This window comes from Uloborus diversus, unplaced genomic scaffold, assembly GCF_026930045.1.
Source record: "Uloborus diversus isolate 005 unplaced genomic scaffold, Udiv.v.3.1 scaffold_1248, whole genome shotgun sequence".
In the NCBI taxonomy this organism is placed as follows: Eukaryota; Metazoa; Arthropoda; class Arachnida; order Araneae; family Uloboridae; genus Uloborus; species Uloborus diversus.
The window spans coordinates 648-21,685 of record NW_026557930.1 but is presented as its reverse complement, the minus strand read 5'-3'; the positions used below and the strand labels follow the sequence as shown (position 1 = coordinate 21,685).

At 33.4% G+C, this 21,038-nt stretch overlaps 1 protein-coding gene and 1 non-coding gene across 2 annotated transcripts; both read right to left on the bottom strand.

The window, feature by feature from the left end:
- Positions 1 to 4,369: 4,369 nt before the first annotated feature.
- LOC129232534 (40S ribosomal protein S15-like) lies at positions 4,370 to 20,623 on the bottom strand. The gene is made up of 4 exons (XM_054866672.1): positions 20,615 to 20,623; positions 20,296 to 20,393; positions 12,912 to 13,146; positions 4,370 to 4,581 (listed from the first exon to the last, which is right to left on the bottom strand). Exons 1-4 carry the CDS (start codon positions 20,621 to 20,623, stop codon positions 4,468 to 4,470), a joined length of 456 nt encoding a protein of 151 aa, XP_054722647.1. The 3' UTR covers positions 4,370 to 4,467.
- LOC129232535 (small nucleolar RNA SNORA13) lies at positions 4,696 to 4,823 on the bottom strand. The gene has a single exon (XR_008581362.1). It is a non-coding gene; the product is annotated as a small nucleolar RNA SNORA13 (small nucleolar RNA).
- Positions 20,624 to 21,038: the final 415 nt, after the last annotated feature.

Sequence of the window (21,038 nt, the reverse complement as noted above, 5' to 3'; positions counted from 1 at the left end):
TAATTTTGTTTTCTTAAAAAGCAGGAGTTTATAAGGAGCATACCAACCCTGCATACAGTCATTCCAGAATTGGCAATACAACACATTATGCAATAATCAGACATGGCAAAGCTTTCATTGAAAGAATTCTCAAGTGGAAACCGCGAATGATTTCAGCCAAGCTTCATCACTTCATTGCAAACATTAGTCACCGCAACAAAGAATAACTAGTAGTAACAAAAACTACATTTTAGACACAGCAAGAAGACTACCATTGAAATTACTTTTACTAAAGTTCTGTGTGAAGTTTCATGAAATATGACCAGAGAATAAAACCTATACCTCTGCTGTTCATGTAATTGTCAGACACGGCAAAGCTTTCATCGAAAGCATTCTCAAGTGGAAACCGCGAATGATTCTTGCCGCTCTTCATCATGCAGAGTATGAATTATACGAAAAAAAACGCTAAAATGCCGTACGATCATTCCAGAATTGATATAACAACACAACGCAATTATCAGACATGGCAAAGCTTTCATTAAAAAAAATTCTCAGTGGAAACCGCGAATGATTTCAGCCAAGTTTCATCACTTAATTGCAAACATTAGTCACCACAACAAAGAATAACTACTAGTTAAAAAAACTACATTTTAGACACAGCAAGAAGACTACCATTGAAATCCTTTTTACTGAAGTTCTGTGTGAAGTTTCATGAAATATAACCAGAATAAAACCCATACCTCTGCTGTTCACGCAATTGTCAGACACGGCAAAGCTTTCATCGAAAGCATTCTCAAGTGGAAACCGCGAATGATTCTTGCCGCATTTCATCATGCAATTGCTAACAGTAATGACCAAACATGTACCCAAGTCCAGTATGAATCATTTGTAGCAATTCCAAATGCCATACAGTCATTCCGGAATCGATATTACAACACATGATGCAATTATCAGGCATGGCAAAGCTTTCATTGTACGAATTCTCAAGTGGAAACCGCGAATGATTTCAGCCAAGTTTCATCACTTAATTGCAAACAGTCACCACAACGAAGAATAACTACTAGTAACAAAAACTACATTTTAGACACAGCAAGAAGATTACCACCATTGAAATTACTTCTACTAAAGCTGTGTGTGAAGTTTCATGAAATATAATGATCACAGAATAACACGGCAAAGCTTTCATTGAAGCATTCTCAAGTGGAAACCGCGAATGATTTCAGCCAAGCTTCATTACTTCATTGCAAAGATTAGTCACCGCAACAAAGAATAACTAGTAGTAACAAAAACTACATTTTAGACACAGCAAGAAGACTACCATTGAAATTACTTTTACTAAAGTTCTGTGTGAAGTTTCATGAAATATGACCAGAGAATAAAACCTATACCTCTGCTGTTCATGTAATTGTCAGACACGGCAAAGCTTTCATCGAAAGCATTCTCAAGTGGAAACCGCGAATGATTCTTGCCGCTCTTCATCATGCAAAGTATGAATCATACGAAAAAAAAACGCTAAAATGCCGTACGTTCATTCCAGAATTGATATAACAACACAACGCAATTATCAGGCATGGCAAAGCTTTCATTGAAAAAAATTCTCATTGGAAACCGCGAATGATTTCAGCCAAGTTTCATCACTTAATTGCAAACAGTCACCACAACGAAGAATAACTACTAGTAACAAAAACTACATTTTAGACACAGCAAGAAGATTACCACCGTTGAAATTACTTCTACTAAAGCTGTGTGTGAAGTTTCATGAAATATAATGATCACAGAATAAAACCTATACCTCTGCTGTTTTCTTAATTGTCAGACATGGCAAAGCTTTCATTGAAGCATTCTCAAGTGGAAACCGCGAATGATTTCAGCCAAGCTTCATCACTTCATTGCAAACATTAGTCACCGCAACAAAGAATAACTAGTAGTAACAAAAACTACATTTTAGACACAGCAAGAAGACTACCATTGAAATCCTTTTTACTGAAGTTCTGTGTGAAGTTTCATGAAATATAACCAGAATAAAACCCATACCTCTGCTGTTCACGCAATTGTCAGACACGGCAAAGCTTTCATCGAAAGCATTCTCAAGTGGAAACCGCGAATGATTCTTGCCGCATTTCATCATGCAATTGCTAACATTAATGACCAAACATGTACCCAAGTCCAGTATGAATCATTTGTAGCAATTCCAAATGCCATACAGTCATTCCGGAATCGGTATTGCAACACTAGGTTTGCCAACTGCTCCGCAATTTGTGGAGCTGCTCTACAAAATTGGCAAAATTCTGCAGCTCTGCAAAGAAGTTCTTTTTCTCCGCATTACCCTGCCGAACATATTCAAGATAAAATATTACTATTCTATCATAACTAATATGTAAATATGGGAAGCTAATGATACTTTTACACTGGTGCTCCAAATGATTATTAAAAAGTCATAACCACTTTTGGATATAAGTGGTTTTAGTTACTCTTACTAATTTCTAAAAAAATACCCAACTGCTCCACAAAATTTTAAATTGCACCTCAAAGTCACCATAGATGCTTCTCAAATTGTTTCTCTAAGGTTGGCAACCCTGCAACACATGATGCAATTATCAGACATGGCAAAGCTTTCATTGAAAGAATTCTCAAGTGGAAACCGCGAATGATTTTTGCCAATTTTCATCATTAAACTGCAAAATATTAGTCATTACACTAAAGCAGAATGACTCAAAGCGGGTAAGAAGAGTCTGTGGGTGCCATGTGGTGTCCTATATCCATGATATAAATATATGTGTAAGTAAACAGATAGAGCAGGGGCTTGCGAGAAAATATTAATCCCCCAAAGGGTGCTCCCAAACAATAAGTTTAACTAACAAAATATATAATTTGAACACAAGTAGTTGAGAGTATCATGTCTGTTTAAACTAAATCGAACACAGAGCGAAAAGATTTAACTCCGAGTTTGACATAAGTGCGAGATTTCATGAAATATTATCTCTACAGAATTAAACGCAGACTTTCTTATGCTGGTATAATTGTCAGACATGGCAAAGCTTTCATTGAAATCATTCTCAAGTGGAAACCGCGAATGATTCTTGCCATTCTTCATCATGCAATTGTTAATAGTAGCGACCAAAACATACAGAAGACCGGTATGAATCATTTGTAGCAATTCTAATTGCCATACAGTCATTTCAGAATTTTTACTACTCATTGTGCAATTATCAGACATGGCAATGCTTTCATTAAAAGAATTCTCAAGTGGAAACCGCGAATGATTTCTACCAAGTTTCATCATTTAATTGCAAACATTATTCACCACACCTAAGAAGAACTATCAGTAACAAAATATATTTTAGACAAAGCAAGAAGACTACATTTGGTAAAGCTTTTATTGAAAGCATTCTTAAGTGGAAACTGCGAATGATTCTTTCCGCTCTTCATCATTGATCTGTTAACGGTTGTAATCTAACAAGCACAAAACAGAAACAATCATCTGTAACAATTTTAAGTGTCAACTAGATATCCAAGAATTCATATTACAAACTTATTGTGATGCAATTCTCAGACATGGATTAGCTTTCATTGAAAGAATTCTCCAGTGGAAACCGCGAATGATTTCAGCCAATTTTCATCACAGAATTGCAAAACAGTCACTACACTAAAATAACTAACAAAATGTATAATTTGGACTTACCGGATTGAGACCACCATACGCGTATAAGTTAAAACCAAATTGAACACAGATACTTCTAATGTTGATGTAATCATCAGATATGGCAAAACTAGTGAAACGCTTAAGAGCAACAAATAACAAAGGAGTATCAGGGATATGAACTATTTACATACACAATGGAAATTGTACACTTTTGATCATCTTTCAAACCAGAGTAACTTTTTATATCCTTTCTATTTAAACCTTGATTTTTCCCAAGTTACGATAAAATATTCATGACTCATTTCATAATAGTCCCTTAACGAATGTGATGAAGAGCAAGGGAAAATATAATTAAGGCTCAGCATTTCTGCAAATACAAGTATTAAACTTGAAAAGAAAAACTCAAAAGTACATATTTCAGTATTAATTTGTCTGAAGAACTCAGCATTCAGACAGGGCAAAGAAGATACCCAGAGTTGTTTGTCCCCTCAAGTGGCCTTCATAGAGAGCTTAGAGGTGAATGCACTGTCATTGCAGTTAAAGAATTTGTTGCTAGGTTTGTTGTTTCAATAAAAGAAAGGCAAGCAAGACAAATTATTTTGGAGAATATTTATATTTAAAGAATAACTGAATTAGGAAAAGGCTTTGAAAATGAAAAAAAAGTGACAGTGTGTGTCAATATCAAACATAATATTATTTTCACTTAGTTAAATTAATAATTTACTAAAAAAATAAAATAAAACATAATTATCAACAACAACTGAAACTGTTTTTATTTTTAAAAAAGCTAGCAATAGAACATTTATTCACACAACACTTTATTGACTTTTAGGGTACAAAATGCTTTACTTCAGAGGAATAAACCTTGAAGAATGTGTAGCACCAATACCTGGTCTTCCGTGCTTTACAGGTTTGTATGTGATACTGAACTCCCCTAAATAATGTCCAATCATTTCAGGCTGTAAAAAAAAGACAACCTTCAATCAGCATTAAAATTATTTGTATTTTGAAGTTTCGAGTTTTTATGACTTTAGGGAAAAGAAGTGTGAAGAAAAATTACACCACAGCTATTAACATGTTTAATTTACATCTAAGCTCTGAAATATTGTGATTTAAGAGCATACTGATGAAAATTAAATTGTTATTTGCCTTGTTTGACACTCTGCTATTCAACAAGAGAAAAGCATGTAACACCAAGGCATTTGAAAGCTATAAGCAAGAAAATTAAGATTTAATGAAGAAATCTATAATGCAAGGAAAATTAAATTAGAAATTTTGAATGTTCAGTCCAGGGGTGCAGAATATATCCAGTGTTCGCGCTCAACTATCCGTAACTTGGGTCCCAAGGACCCATTAATGAAATAGATTTGGGTCCTTTGGCGGAAAAAATGAGTCCCTTAAATTTTAAACAGAAAATTTTAGCACATAATTGAATAATATACAACTATTTATACTTAGGGAAAAGAAACGATCCACATAGTTATTTGAAAAAGGTATGAAATAAACTAAATTGGTTAATTTTGCCCTTTTTTTCTGTGATTATCATATGTTCAAATAATACACTTGCAAGATTTAGTTATTTGAGAAACTATTTAGTCAGTTACAAAGAGGTAAACTCAAAATTTACTTTAAAGTTGGATTTTACCATGAAATAAAAAATAAATGCCTTTGATTAATCAAGCAGAAAGCACCCCCTTAACCTTTGCTTTCATGAACATTTTTCTAGGTGAAAAAAAGCAACTAGCCCCCCCCCCCCCCTCCATCAATTATCAATGGCAATTTCATAGAAATAGAAAAAGATCGCAAGCGAATTAACACAACGCAAAAATCGCGATCGCAAAAACGAAACATTTTCTCACATGAGTATGAAAATTGCTCATTTGCAATCTTAAATTAGAAAATTTGACTTCATTGTGACTCTTTTAAAATATCTGTGTTGGCTTTGGTGCTATTTTTAAAGTTTCGCCATTTTCAAAATGGCGCTATCGATTAATACGTGACTTTTGCAAGTCCAAATAAAAATAGCCCCTCAGAAATAGGTGAATTACTAGAAAATGAACAAGGTTAAAGTGCTTTTGTATAAAATTCATATTCATAAGTAACTTAACAAGAAAAATATTAAGTTCAGAACTTTGTGTTTTGCGCGATCGGGAAAATGTTCGCCATTTTTTTTTTTTCACCCATCCTTTTATTGAGGATGCAAGATAATTTTCAAAAGTAATTCTGGTTAGGTAAATGCAAAATAGATAAGCTTTTACTACTCAGTTGTCCTGTATCAATCCTGAAGATTGCATTGAAACCACTCTTACTTTTGATCTTTATTGTTGTTTTCAGGAATTTCCCCAAGATAAAAGTTGAGGGAGAACTTATTCTTAGAATACAGTACAATGGGCTATTTATGAACTTGCAATATTTTGCTCCTTGAGCTCTGCCCAGGAGGTCACTGTAAGCTCCAGTCTTATCACTAAAATTCCATTGACTGGTCAACAGTAGGGGTGTGTTTGAATAGCTGATACAGAGATAGGGTCATTTTAATCCTTTTCTGTTGATTCTCCTGGTCATTGAAGCTTAAAAGCATTCACTAGATAGATCTTCAGCATTTTCCACAATTTTTTTTCTGGTTTTTATCTTTTGGGTGTTCTGGGTCCCTAGGACCCGAATTTTCGCGGAAGTTGCGTCCCTTTCCCGCGAATTTGCGTAAAAAACCCGCTATAGCGCGTAAACGCGAACCCTGTAATCCAAATGTCAGATCTAGAGGGTCGAGGAATTAGTTAATTCTATTTCATTGGGATAACAAAATTGCACCTTTAATGTAATTTTTTTTTTTAAATACCAAACTTTTTAATGTACAGTCAACCCTCGTTTATCGCGATCAACTCGTTCCAGACTTTACCGCGATAACTGAATTTCCGCGAAGTAGGATTCTGTACTTATAAACCCAATATTTTCCTAATTAGAGGGCATAAAACTTACTCATGACAATTTAAATAAGTTTTTAACATAGAGCCCCTAGACATAAAATAACACCCTTTACCACCATTACATTTTTATTATTGAATATATTGCACAAAATATGAGAAAAGGAGATACATTAGACGTAGTAGCTATCATTGTTATTATTGGGAAATAAACTACACATGCAGTTCTTACACAATAATATTTGAAAATAGCTAAACTTGTTCAATAGGGAATTAATTGCCAGTCAATGACGGTATGTGCCCCCGTCATACATATACAACTTAAAAAGCTAGTACATTGTTGAACACCACTGATCAGATGTGTTTATACTCTAGTAATAGTAAAGTAATTTTTACTTTTCAGTTAGTGTTTAACAGTTAAACTGAGATAGCGATTCCCTATACTTTCTTCGGCAATTTTATACCTTCTCTCAATCAACCTACAGCCCCTCAGAAGAGCTTATCTTACTTAAAAGACATACTCTGTCATTCTTTTGTTGGGAAAAGTTTACACTTGCACACAAAAAGGCTAATTATATTTGAAAAAAAAAAAAAAACGTGATGTAGTGAAGCCGCGAAAGCCGAAACGCGAAGTAGCGAGGGAAACTGTACATCCAATGGATTTTGACGAAATAAAATTTTTCAACCGACACTAGTTAGGTGCATACAACATATGCTGCATTGCATCTTAATGAAAGAGATAAAACATGCAAAACAGAATAATACTATTGTAGGGAAAGATAATGCAAATTGGTCATATGTTTTGCAGGCCTGGAAAATTCTCTGCACCCTAGGTCCTATACATGTCAGGAAATGTAAATATACTAAATGGTGCAAGGATGTTTAATTTGCATGGAATTTAACTCAAATATATTGAGAAAAATTATGAAATCAATTTGATGTTTGCCTTGCTTGACACACTGCAATTCAGAATCAGAAAAACAGGTAACACTGAGGCATTTTCAGTTATAGTTCTGGAAATTTAATACTGCGATATCCCCCCCCCCCCAGAAAAAAATATTTTTGACAGATCAGTATATTCAGGCCTGTCGAGTTAACATTTTACAGAAGGGGATACAATGGATATAAATGCAATACATATAAGTAAATTATCTGCAGTAGAAAATAGTCATTGGTCAACTGAGATGGCTGAATATTGAGCTGGAAAAGGCGGCTGGAATATTTACTCAAAAGGGCTGTTTCCATGGACACTTTCGACCTCGTAAAAAACCTGCTTTTCACCGCATTCTGGTTATTTACAAGGTTTATGTGGAATCTTTCTACTCCTGCTAGCTTCTTGAGTGAAAGCGGTGTTTTTACCCAGAATGCATTACGCAAAACAAGTTCGCCTTCTAGCCGCTAAAGATGCTGGGTAAAAACCGCTTTCTCTGGTAGAATGGGTGAACCTCTTTTTACATGGAAACGGGGGAATTTTGCAATCGGTAAAGCGGGGATTTACCGGGTCGAAAAGTGTGTCATGAACGTGGCTAAAGATCATCTCCAAGTAAATATTCCAACTGCTTATTCTAGTAATAATAGCTAAAGCAGGAGTGCCCATGTGGAGAAAGGGGAAGCCATGAGGCAGACTAAACTGATGAAAATAGTTTTTAATACCGTTGAAGGTATTCTTTTTGTGTGTGCGCACTAGCACAGCCAGAAATTACCTCCTGAAGGAGAAATTTTGATAAAAAAAATAACTTCTGAAAAGTTTTTTTTTTTTAATCAAAACAGCCCTTTCATATGCATAAACTACTGTATCAGAATTTGTATTTATGTTAAAACCAATGCTTTGGGGGGGGGGGGGGGGGTCACCCCAACCACTTTGCTGTGCCACTGGTGTGGGGGAGAGATCTCTATAATATTGAGTGGAACATTACATTTGGGGGAGGGGTGAACTTTCTAGCTATATGATCTGCATATTAAGATCTGAAGCAGAGAAAAGCTATTGAACACCTTGATGAGTAAATATTTCAGCAATTTATTCCAAAGAAGAAAATTGGTTGACAGATAATTTGGACAACCAAGAGCTTTCATTAGACCTGAATAACAATTTTACTGTATTAAGTGGCCACATTTCAGTTACAAAAACTGACACTGTGGTCTTCTTAAAAAATGCTGAAAGCATTCCTTGCATTTGAGTAACTCCAATTTTATACAGTTCTGCATAATATTTTTTAGAAAATCCTCAGAAATCTATCGCAAAATGTTTTCAACCATAAAAAAAAACATCTATTAAAATCTTAATGAACTATCTTTGGTAACCATTAAGGCTACATATTGCAGACTATGTTGCCTTGAATTAACTTAGATGCTACTGGATAAAATTTTTCAAATGGGCAGGGCATGGAACATACAAGTTATCAAACAAAAAATAAAAATAGGATGGATGGGTTAAAATACATGAAGTTATTAATGTCTAAGCAGCAGAATCTTGTGGTAAACAAATGAATGTGTTACGGAAGCAGGACATAACTGGCATATAAACTCATAATAACAATTAAAATTTATAAATATTACTTGTAATTAGTGATGTGGATTGGGTAAATACCCAGCGGGTAGGTAAATATTTTTTGGGTATTTACCCGGGTATTTACCCAAGGCCTGGGTAAATACCCAAAAACTGGGTATTTTACAAAAAAATGCAAAAAGTGAATGGGAATTTTTTTTAAATCTAAATATGAAATAATTGGTAAAACTGATACATACATATGTATTACACAGTTTATAATATTTTTTATTGAAAGATTTGATGAAATTATGAAAGAAACATATCGTGAACCAAAGAATCTTTCTTTTCAAAGTCATAATTGGAGATGATGTTTGCTTTTTTTATGTAACCAGTTAAGCTTTTTACTTTTTGTAGAATGGCTTTTTATATCTGAAATTTGGCTATCAACATTGATTAGGCGTATCCAACACATTTAATGTGAATATAATATTAGTTTGCAAAGTTGTTTTACACAATAATTCTTTAAATATGTAATCAAAATACAATTTTTAGACAAAAATTTATTGTTTTGTATATGGTTTGTTATACAAGGTGTATTCCAAAAGTAATGCAATGGTTTTTCCCAGGCCGCTTTTATTGGTCAGAGTATAATTGTACTACTTGGTTTAGATGAGGGAGACCCTAAGGCTTTCCAGAAAATCAGTCTCAGGGTTATCCGAACTGTGGAAGTGGCCGGGCGTAAGTTAAATGTTAACCTCTGAGCATCTATATCGTGTCACGGAAAAAATGGTACGCGATTAAGTTTTGTTGCTTAACTAACAAAATTTCTTGAGGAGACTAACAAAATGATTCATGAGGCTTAGGGGGCTCTTCTCTGTCGCATTCACAAGTTTTAAGGTGGTTAAAGACCTCTAAAGTGGGACGGGAAAAGTTTCAAGATGAAGAACACTCTGGGCGGCCGTTAACCAGCAAAACCGACAACTATGCGGCTCGTGTTCCTCAATTATTGGACTTTTACCCTCGATTGACTAACAAGATGGTTGCGAATGAACTGAACACATCGTCTACTGCTGTGTTCCACATTGCTCAAGATTTAGAGATGAGAAAAGTGTGAGGCAAGTTCGTGCCGAAGCACCTTGCCATAACGCGCTGCGAATCTGCTGATTCCTAGCTGAAAACACCAGGTGAAAACGTTGTCTCAGCCCCCTTATAGTCCTGACATCCCCCCCCCCGGCAGACTTCTTTTTGTTCCTTCGAATTAAGGCAGGCCTGAAATAAAATCATTTTTCATCCCTAGAAGAAATCCAATTAGCCGTGATGAAGACCTTAGAGCAGGTCCCCAAAAACGCCTTTCAGGGCACTTACCATTCATGCCAGAGACGATGGATGAAATCAGCAGAAGCCCAAGGACATTACTTTGAAGAATTTTAATTTGTTTATGATTGTGCAAATCTGTTCAATAAATTACTTTAAAAAAAGTAATTGCATTACTTTTGGAATAGACCGTATATATACACAGTGCAATGCATACAGAAAAGTATTTTAGTTGAATATAAATTTTTGAAATAAATACCCGGGTAAATACCCATTTTGGGTTTTCCGCCAAAAAATATGTGAAGAAAAGTAATATTAACTCATACATAAATACCCAGGGTACATACCCGGGTAAATACCCATTTTGGGTATTTACCCGGGTATATACCCTGGGTATTTACCCCTAAAAGTAAATACCCGGGTATTTTACATCACTACTTGTAATACATTTAATGTATTTAACATATAATTAACACCAGATGTAAGCCGTGCAAGACTTACTTTATGCAGATTCTCATTGTACAGATACAGTGAAGCACCGTTGTGTATGTTTCTCTTTTATACAATTTTTTATATCAGCAATACATATTAACATACATCTATTATACGTTTTTTTCATTTATAAGTTTGTTTTCATGCAGCCCTTTAAAAATGTATAAGCAGTGCTTCTCTATATGTTTTGCCTACTTCCTGCAAGTCAAAATGTTCAATTTTCATCAAAACTCAAATGCATTGAGAGAATGAAGAAATCAATTTAATGTTTGCCTTGCTTGACACACTGCAATTCAATAACAGTATTACAGGTAACACCAAGGCAATTAAAAGCTATAGGTACTAAACTTAATACTAAAGGCGAAATATCAAAGGCTGATTAAATAACCAAATGTTTGGGTGTTAAATAATTAAACTTTCAGAGATAAACAAAAACATTTTTTTATTTTAAGTGATATGCTTTTGGCACTTTTGCATTGTTTCCAAAAACTGGTTTTCACTCATGAATGAATGATACAAAATAAGTCCAAAAGGTTATTCCATTTTAAATCAACAAATGGGGTGTGCATCACCATTTTTGACTTTGATGAAAATTTGCAGGTGCATTTATTTTTTTTCTAGACCTCAAAAAATATATATTTTATTTTTAAAAAATTTACCTTTTGGCATATAGGACATTTTTGTTGTTGGCAACAGCAATTTTGATGCTTTGTTTTATGTACTTTGTTATGTTGTACTAGAACTTTTTTCCATCAAAGCTTTTGAGCTCAAACATAGCTCACTGAAAAGCTAAGAAAAAGATCTTTTCATGATATCAATAAATTTCAGAGCCCTATTTTTCATCATATATCCATATGCATGGTTACTTATTGTATAAAAAAATTGGCTTGTTACTCCGCCCCCTTTATGAGATATGCACCCCTGAAGTTGCAAAATTTCAAAAAAATCCAGTATTCATTGCTAAAAAAAACCATGTGGGGGGACAAGATAAAAAAATTTTATTTGTGGTATTTTAAGTACTGTTTACCAGCTTTTAAACAAAGTAAAAGTTGCTTTGTTATTCAAAGGTGTTTGGTAGATAAAAGGGTCTGAATTTGCAAATAATTGCACTAAAACAACACAATCTTTTTTCACTTTTTAATTTTAGTTTTTCATTGAAATGTAATTATATACCTTATTCTTAGTAAAAAAAAAAGACTTAAGAATAGTTATGAAGTACTGTATTTAAACTTTAATAAGACAATTTAATATTTTTAACACCTGGGGATATAGAATATCACTAAACTTGTCTGATTAGTAAACATCTGCTTGCCACCTGCAACAGAACTGAGCACTTCTTAACTTGTCCAGGCTAGTTCCCACATGTGATCATCCTTGTCCAACCTTGCTCTCACATTTGTATTTTAGTTGTCTTTCAAACTCAGAAAGAAATAGGTTGTTGAGCCAGTGTTCATGCTGTTCAATCTTATGAAGCTTAGTGTTTAATGTGATATTTTTTAATTTTATTTTCATTTCAAGTTCAAGATATTCATATTTGCAGAATATTTTTTTGAAGGTGAATCAAGAAATTCTTTAGAATCATTAAATGTAAATATTAATTTGCTATACTGCAGTGAATAAGTTATGGATAAACCTAAATGTTCCATATCTATGTTCGAGCTCAAAAGCTTTTATAGAAAAAAGTTAATAGTTCATAAAACAAAGCATCAAAATGCCCGGTTTCTGCTGTTGCCAACAACAAAAATGGCCTATATATCAAAGGGTAAATTTTTAAAAAATAAAAAATTTACTTTTTTGAGGTCTAGAAAATAAAAGGAATGAACATGCAAATTTTCATCAAAATCAAAAATGGTGATGCAACAACTTTTTTGAAAATTTGTCGATTTAAAATGGAATGACCCCAAATAAGCAGTTTCTCTTATTCAATAAGAATTATTTACAATACTTACTAGCACATTTTTATACCTACTTTTACAACTAGACTATAAAGAATAACTGGAGCAGTTTCTTTTTTTAATTAATGTTGCACTTTTTTAAATTTTGGATACAACATTGATAACTTTTCAACAAAACTTACTTTGATTTCAACCTGGTTGAATGTTTTTCCATTATAGACACCAACAATGGATCCAACCATTTCTGGAACCACAATCATGTCTCTGAGATGTGTTTTCACGACTTCTGGTTTTTCCAATGGTCCAGCTTCTTTCTTGGCTTTTCTCAGCTTTTTAATCAGAGCCATTGGTTTGCGCTTTAGTCCCCTAGAAAACCTCCTCCTTGCACGGCAATGTAAAAGCTCCATTAATTGAGTGCTGTCCGAAAACAATGAGAAAATTAAAAAATTAGTACCTAATTACATTTTATGTTAACGTAGGAATTTTCCAAACAAAAAAATACAAGAAATACTCAATTCAATATTTGTACATGCACACTTATGGTCTCCAAGGTTAAGATTGCAGAGAAAACGGTCAATTTGTCACGCACGTGACGCCTCGCATATTCCATTAAAATACTAAGAATATTTTTGGAAAAAAAATTTCTGCTTATCGAATTACAAACTCGTGTGATATCTAATGCAAAAAGATTTTGTCATTAACTTTTAATGTTATTACTTTTTAATGAAACATAAATCGTCAAATCTGGGACAAAAAAAAAAAAATTTTCGTGGAATGGCGCTTTATTTTTACACATTGAAAGTTGTACAAAACCCTCATATATATGATAGCGAATGATCGAATAAAGCTTCCTGACATCATCAGCAAATGAAACTCACACCACGGCATGATAATTTGAGAATATTTTTCGGTAATGTTCGACATGCATGGTAATGCTTCATTTTGACAAGGCTTAACTGTTATACTGGTAATTTTAGGGGAGTGAAGAAACGAAAAAGCGGTCAACTATATAATGCTATCTACTGGAATTAAGGATTAATCCACTGGAGTCGGGATAAAATTTCAACCATCAAATTATCAAACAAGTTTTGTTAAAATGTAAAAGCAGTTTTGACCCTCCTTCTTTGACAGACTTTTTTTTTGTGTTATCTATACTTATCATGCTTAATGAGTATTTAAAATGAAATCCTGTTACACTATAGTGCATTGCCATTTTCAAAGGGCAATTTCCCTATTGCATAACTAAAAATGTGTACTACAAATCTTGACCATCAATTAACATTAAGTAAACAGGGTTGGCAAAAACCCGTAGACCCAAGGTTTTTTAAAATAAAATCCCAAAAAATTGTGTCTTATTTAGGGAAAAGGTGATGCATTTGTAGCATATAGTAGTGTAAGCATATGAACAAAGCGTAAAAATTGTCTTGGGGTAGAAAAAGCTGGAAAACTTGTTTTTTTTTTTTTTTTTTTTTTTTTTTTTTTTTTAAGAGTATAAAAGACTCTGAAAACCAAGAATGGCGAAGTTTCAGATTTTGTAGTTGTCTACATTTTCCTTTTCCACTTTACTTCATTTCATTTTGTTATACATAACTACAATAGAATCTCAAATTATCTTCATTCTTTTTTACTAAATTCCTTCTTAATCATGACATTTTTGTTAAACTTTTATGATGCCTGTTTTTTTATGTCTTTGTTTTGTACAGAGTAAGAAATATTAAACGTTGTTGTTTAATAATGAAACTGCTCTTCCTCTCAGGGTTCGTACTCAATTTCAGAAATAAAATGAAGGAGTTTTGAAGGAGTAAAATGAGATTTTAAAAGAGTACTAATGGGCTGTCAGTTAATGTTGCACTTTTTTTTCAACATATTTGACCCCCTTCCTTCCTTGTCACAAAGTGTCACACTTCACCTAACTCTTCCTCTTGCCACATTGTCATTTTTTTACAAAAATATTGTTACAATGTGATGTCACCCTCTCTCTTCCCCTTATCACAATTTCATGAACCCGTCTCCCCCCATCACTTGTGGATGGGGAGTGAGGGGTCACGCGAGGGTCCTCTGTTCCTATCATAGTACAGTAAAGTTGACCACCTGTCTATGTTGACCGCTTTTGTCAGGAACGGAATTAGTCCTATCTCATATAACGAAGGAAAACCTCTGTAACTTGACCACCTCTCTATCTTGACCACCAATGTATGCCAAATTTGGTTTGGAGTATTGTAAAAAACCCTTTGTAAGTTGACCACTTGGTTTATTTTTTAAAACTTTCTTCAGCAAATTATTTTATTTTATTATTTATTTATTTTTTTTTGATAGCTCTCCAAAAATGTTTTTAATGCTTTGATGACAGATTAGCATTTTACGAACTAAACAGCAGCATGCTGCTCTTTATCCTCCAAACTTGTTTTTCATTTGTTGTTCTATTTGAGATAGCTTTTTGTACTCTGTTCAATGAAAATAGGTGTCAGTAGAAAAGTTCAAAGTCTTTTCTTTCAGTTGCAATATGTTGTGGCAACATAGGAATTGTGCTAAAAAGAGCAGGCCTGGAACTATACATTTTGGGCCCCCCTGCAACAAAATATGTAGAGCCCCTCCCTAGTTTCCTATAGCAGTGTCTATTTGTAAAGTGAATAAGTCTTGGTGCCTGCTAATGAGTAAAGTTACATGTTTCTGGTGCAAGGGATTAAGAGATAGGACATTTTAATTTTGCCTTTATGAACTGGGAGAGTCGTGCTTATTGCTCTTTGTGCTATTAGTTGTACAAAAAAAGGCTTGAAAAAGAAAGTTAGTTTAACTTGAGATTAATAAAAAATATGAAATATTATATTAAAATTAATAAAATTAATTGAAAATGGAGAAAGCCAGAGAAATTTGGCCGGCACATATGGAATTTCTAAAACAACAGTGTCTAATATAGTTAAAAACAAGGAAAAAATAACAAAATTATTTAATAGTATTCTTAATTATTGTTTCACTTTCAATAATGTTAAACAATGAAAGTGAGTTGAACAGAAAGAATAAGGGTGAATTACTCAAAAATGAATACATTGTGCAAGAAATGACAAAAAAAAGAAAAAAAAAATCATTACCGCCCTTTATAAGTTGACCACCTGTCTAAGTTTACCACCAAAGTGCTGCACCACAAGTGGTCAACTTACACAGGTTTTACTGTAATGACTTGTCCAGATTAGGGACCCTTGGGAAGTAAAAAAAATCTCAAGCATGCTAGAATTTCAAAACAATTCGAGTTCCATCAAAGCCTGAGTTGATATACCTCTTTCGTGAACTCAGTAACTTTTACATGAAAAATACGATGCCCGAAAGAGGTCAAAATTGTTGAAGCAAATAAAACCATCAATTGTATGAATAACAATTGATGAAAATCTGCTTCATTAATTTTGCCTGGGTGTATACTTAACTCATTATGATTTAAATCGGCAAGAAAGTCACAGGCATTATCTGCGATTTACTAAACAATTGTTTTTTTAACACACTCACTTATTATAGTACATCAGCGTATGTATTTATAAATATTAAAATAATTAGACAACCTGAGTTTTGAAGCTGTGAGTGGTGGAGGGAGAAACAATAATCATAAAACTTGAAAAAATACCTAGCACCATTTAAGCATGTTTTACTTTACTTGTGAAACGTCTTGGGTAACTAATATTTTCACCTTCAGGGGTCGATCCAGGTTTTATTTTTTGGGTCCCCATTTTGTGAAAAAGCAAAATATTTTTGTGAATTTTCTTTCTTTTTGTAAAAAAGACCTTCGTGACTTATTTCTTCAAAAACATTATATAAAAGCATTTTCAGCTGTCGCATCGTTCTTTAACTTCTATGACTTCTACATTAATTTGTAAATCACATCTTTATGAAACAAAAAAAAAAAAAAGAAATTACATTAAAATTGCCCTTATACAATCGCCCTTGCGATTAAGTTAAGTTTTCGATTGAAATATTTTAGTTATTGACATAGAAGAATATGTCTTGAGCAAAAAAAGTAGTTTTGAAGGAGTTAAAACCAAAATGTAGGAGTTTGAAGGGCCCTTCCAAAAAATTTCCTAAATGAAGGAGTATTGGAGGAGTTTTGAAGGAGCGTACGAACCCTGCTCATATTTTTTTCTGCCCGTCCATTTTTAAATCCTGTTAAATTCTAAAAAATATATCTTTATTAAAATTCGAGATTTGTGACATGTGTTGGGTTTCAGAAAATAATTCACATGAAAGCTATTTTGCCTAGTGTAGTTTTCTTTGTACAATCTACAAAATCAGACCTGACCAGGGCTCGAGAATTAATGTGCCCAACATGCCTGGGCATGTACAAATTCTGATCGGGCATGAATCTTTTACCCTTACATGCCCAGCTGGGCATGTGATTAATTGTTAAATTAAGTATTTTTAATTTTAATGACTTATTATGTACTATTTATTTAATCTTTTTTTTTATGTTGTATATTGAAATAATTCTTGATTCAGATATAAAGTTGTGAAATTAATTTTTTGTGAGATTAATGCTAGACAACAAACTCAAATATTTTTATTATTATACACTTAAAAAAACCTAGGCATGTAAAAGTTTATTCGGGCATGTACCTTTTAGACAAACATGCCCGGTAATACATGTAAAGTTTTTAAGATTTTTCCAGTCCTGGACCTTACAGGATCAAGATTTTATGAATTATTTCTTGATCAGTTGAAGCAAAAAGCAAAATATGTTTGCACCCGACTGTCGCTACAAGGCGATACGACTTACACAAAATAGCTATAATGCGATTTTTTCACCAGTAACGAATTTAATGCCTGACGCGAATTCCTAATCCTCAACGAGAAAATTTTCAGAGGGAAGTCTTGGTGTGTAAGTATTGGCTACTATATATATATATATCGTGAATACATCTTTCTCCTTTTAGCGTCACTGATAGCAGAAATACCAACACCGTATTAAACTGAACATTGCATATACAAATAACTACTCCTTATTTTCCATTTATTTCGTTTCATTCTAAAAGAGAAAGTTGATGAAAAATAATTACACTTAAGAGCGCTGTTTCATGTAAAGTTCGTGAAGATAGGAAGAAAAAGAGAAAGTATTTGACAATTAAAGAAAAGCTATATAGCTTCGCGATGCTAAAGCTTTTTGAAAGGCTGAAGTTCCATTAAAAAATGCGTCGAAGATAGCACAACAATTTAGTATGAGTGAATCTTCCATGCATACAATTAAAAGACAACAAAAGGAAAACCGTAAAAGTTCACCGTGTAGGAGCCTAGTAAAATGGAAAAATTAATTAAAATGGAAGCTGCTCTTTTATTGTGAATCAAAGAAACCAGAAAGAGGGGTGTTGCCATAGATGGAAACGTTAAGGACTAGTGAATCAACTATATTTAAAAATAAATTAGAATAATGGTTTGATCACATAGCATAAATCATCTTTATCTTGACTTTTTTATGTTACAAATATCACTACTGGATCTACTATACAGTACAACTACAGTGCATTTGATTTTCTTACTATATACTGTACGTATCATGTGCTGGTTTATTTTATATGTCTTTCCCACTGATCACTGATTTTGTACATCGTAGCAGTATTTTGTTGCATAAAACGTTTTTTATTTTTTTAAACACAAGTAAACATTCAGTTCTTCATGTAAGAAACAGTAATGTATAGTTAAGAAATGAGTTTTAACAGTTTGAGAGGGTGTTTACAAATGTCTAAAATAATTGGGTCTGTTATTAAGTTTTTATGCATACCGTTTTCCACAACACAAAATTTCGACTTACGCGAGGGGTCTTGGAACGATTCCCTTGCATAAGTCAGGACTCAACTGTATTGAAAATCTTAATATTTTTTTCATTGCTGTTAAGATTTAAGAAAGTACAATGCATTTATAGAGGTTATCATGGAACCACATTAAGCATTTGCCATTGTGCCAATTACAATAAAATTGTAAATTGAGAAAAATATCCTACTTCGGCGAATTTATTGGCAAACAGAAGATTCTCCGAAAATTCCACAGAAAAATATCTCTTGGCTTTATCCTCATAAGATTGTTAAAAATTAAGAAATACTTGATTCTCTGATTAAAAATTTCTACAGACAAAAATATATTAAAATCTGGCTAACACTTTCAAAGTTTGGCTAACAATTCAAAATTCTTAGCGTGGCCCCAGGCTATTTAAGTTCAAAGTTCATTTTTTTATGTCAATTGTCTAGTGAAGAACAAATAAATAATAAGTTTAAATTGCAAAAGTATTTACATTACATTAACTTCTCAGAAAATTTTAAAAATCCCAAAAGTGGGTTTTTTCAATTCAAAAAAACCCATCGAGTCCAAACCGAAGTAAAGCTATACGAAATTTTCTGATAAAGTCTAAAACCAAAACAGGCAGTCACCACTCGTTATCAGGATTTATGACTTCAATCTACAATTTTTGGTTGACTTGGCAATGCAAAAGGAATTTTTCTAAGAAAAATTTAAGTTGATCTAGAAGTCTACGAAAATCGTATAAATTGCAGAATGGCAAAAACATTGCTTCCTTTAAATGAGGTCTGCTCACAAGTTGTGCTCCCAGAGATTTGACTGACATCCTACCAACGAAATATTTCTGATTTCTCCTTTAATCCCAGGTTCTCTTTATAAATGAGTTCAACCATACACTGAATAACCTATTTCTTAACCCTTCACAAGAGAGGTGCAGTCTCATAGACCGCTCAAAAGTTAATCCAATCAATCTTATTTCATTTTTAGTCCGATTGAATGGTTTTTCCCAATAGCTTTTTGTTTAGAGACCATGAACACCCCCCTTGCTTATGAGTATCTTTAGCGAGTGCATCTGGTTTAAATTTCATTGCATTCCTTAGAAGCGGTCAGTCAGATTGCACCTCCCCTTAAGTGTTACAACTTTTGTCAGTAGTAGACATGGCTCGTCACAAAGCTGCAAAAGAGGTTGAGATTTGTTTGAAATGTTCACAAACGTTAGCAATTATGTTCCAGGGTCAATGAAGGCTGAATTATTCCTCGAAATAAGACGCGAAATACTAATAGTTAAAGGGCTGTCAAAACTTTCCCGTAATGTCATATAATCAATTTTCTGGTACTAAAATGTTCTGTATATATCAAAGAATTAAAACGAAATCATTAATAAATTGCAGATTCATTACGAGTAGTTAGTTATTTACCGCAGCATATTAGTTCCTCGAAATAGCAAAATTTCCTCGGAAAAGGTACATTGCGATTCAAAATTCAAAAATATATTTTCCCCATGCTAATAAAAGTTCTATGAACATCTAACAGAAGTTACAAGAATGTATCTTACTTACACGATTTTTAAAAAAAATTACAAACAAAGCGGTCTCTGAGACATCACCTCTCCTGCTTAAGGTTAAAATAATAAAATTGCAACTAATTCTCACTTGAATCAAGAATACTCTACCTTACAACTCCTTAAACTTTTTTACAAGAGTGAAATCTCGTAAAAGGGGACAGTTATGCAGATAATTCTGCCTTTTCAATAAGAATAGTTTAACATGCTAGCATAATAGTAAAAAGGTTGTAACTTACTTCGACATGTCAAGCAGCTGATCCAAGTCCACACCTCTATACGTATATTTTCGGAAGGTCCTTTTCTTTTTCAAGGCCTCCTGGGTGGGCTGTGCTTCCTAAAAAGCGACAATAATAACTACTAAAAGCAATTATGTCCAACATTTATAAATAAACTATGAATACACAGAAAAGTCGTTCATAAGACCGAGCGAAAACACAAAATCAATGGAACACAAAATACACATTTTTATAGATAGTTTTTAAACTGACTTCTATCAAAAATTAGTTTTCATAAATATCAATTAAATAAAAAAATCGATGTCGACAGATTGCTTACCTCCTCCATATTTCTGACTCAACAAGGCGTAAGTTATAATTTTTCTCGACGAGTGAATGAAAGAGAAAAATAATTCGTAAAGGTTACGGTTACGATTGTGCACCACGAACTCTGAAAACGGAGCATAAGTCGTGTTCGAAAAGAGTTACCGCCGGTACGATAAACTTGTTTCGCGCTTCCGAAAATGAAAGTTAAAAAAAAAAAAACTCAATTCCACATTCCACTCATACTGTGTTCTTGTTCTCCATTAACTGCAAAGCATATTTGAAATTTAGACACTTATTAGGACACCCTGTTATCATTCCCAATTCAATTCAGAGCTGTCCAGCAGGACCAAGGCTTATTAATCTGGCCCTCTTCCAATCCCCAAGGCCGATCCCAAATCCCGCAAGATATTTAGCGGGATTTTCCTCTCAATCCGGCG

Bases quoted from the DNA above. Each gene is read 5' to 3' on its own strand.
- LOC129232534 (XM_054866672.1), bottom strand. The intron at 13,147-20,295 runs GTAAGTTACAAC...GTTTTCGGACAG, and splicing joins CAGCTGCTTGACATGTCGAA to CACTCAATTAATGGAGCTTT. The intron at 4,582-12,911 runs GTAAGTTTTGTT...TTTTTTTTACAG, and splicing joins TCAACCAGGTTGAAATCAAA to CCTGAAATGATTGGACATTA.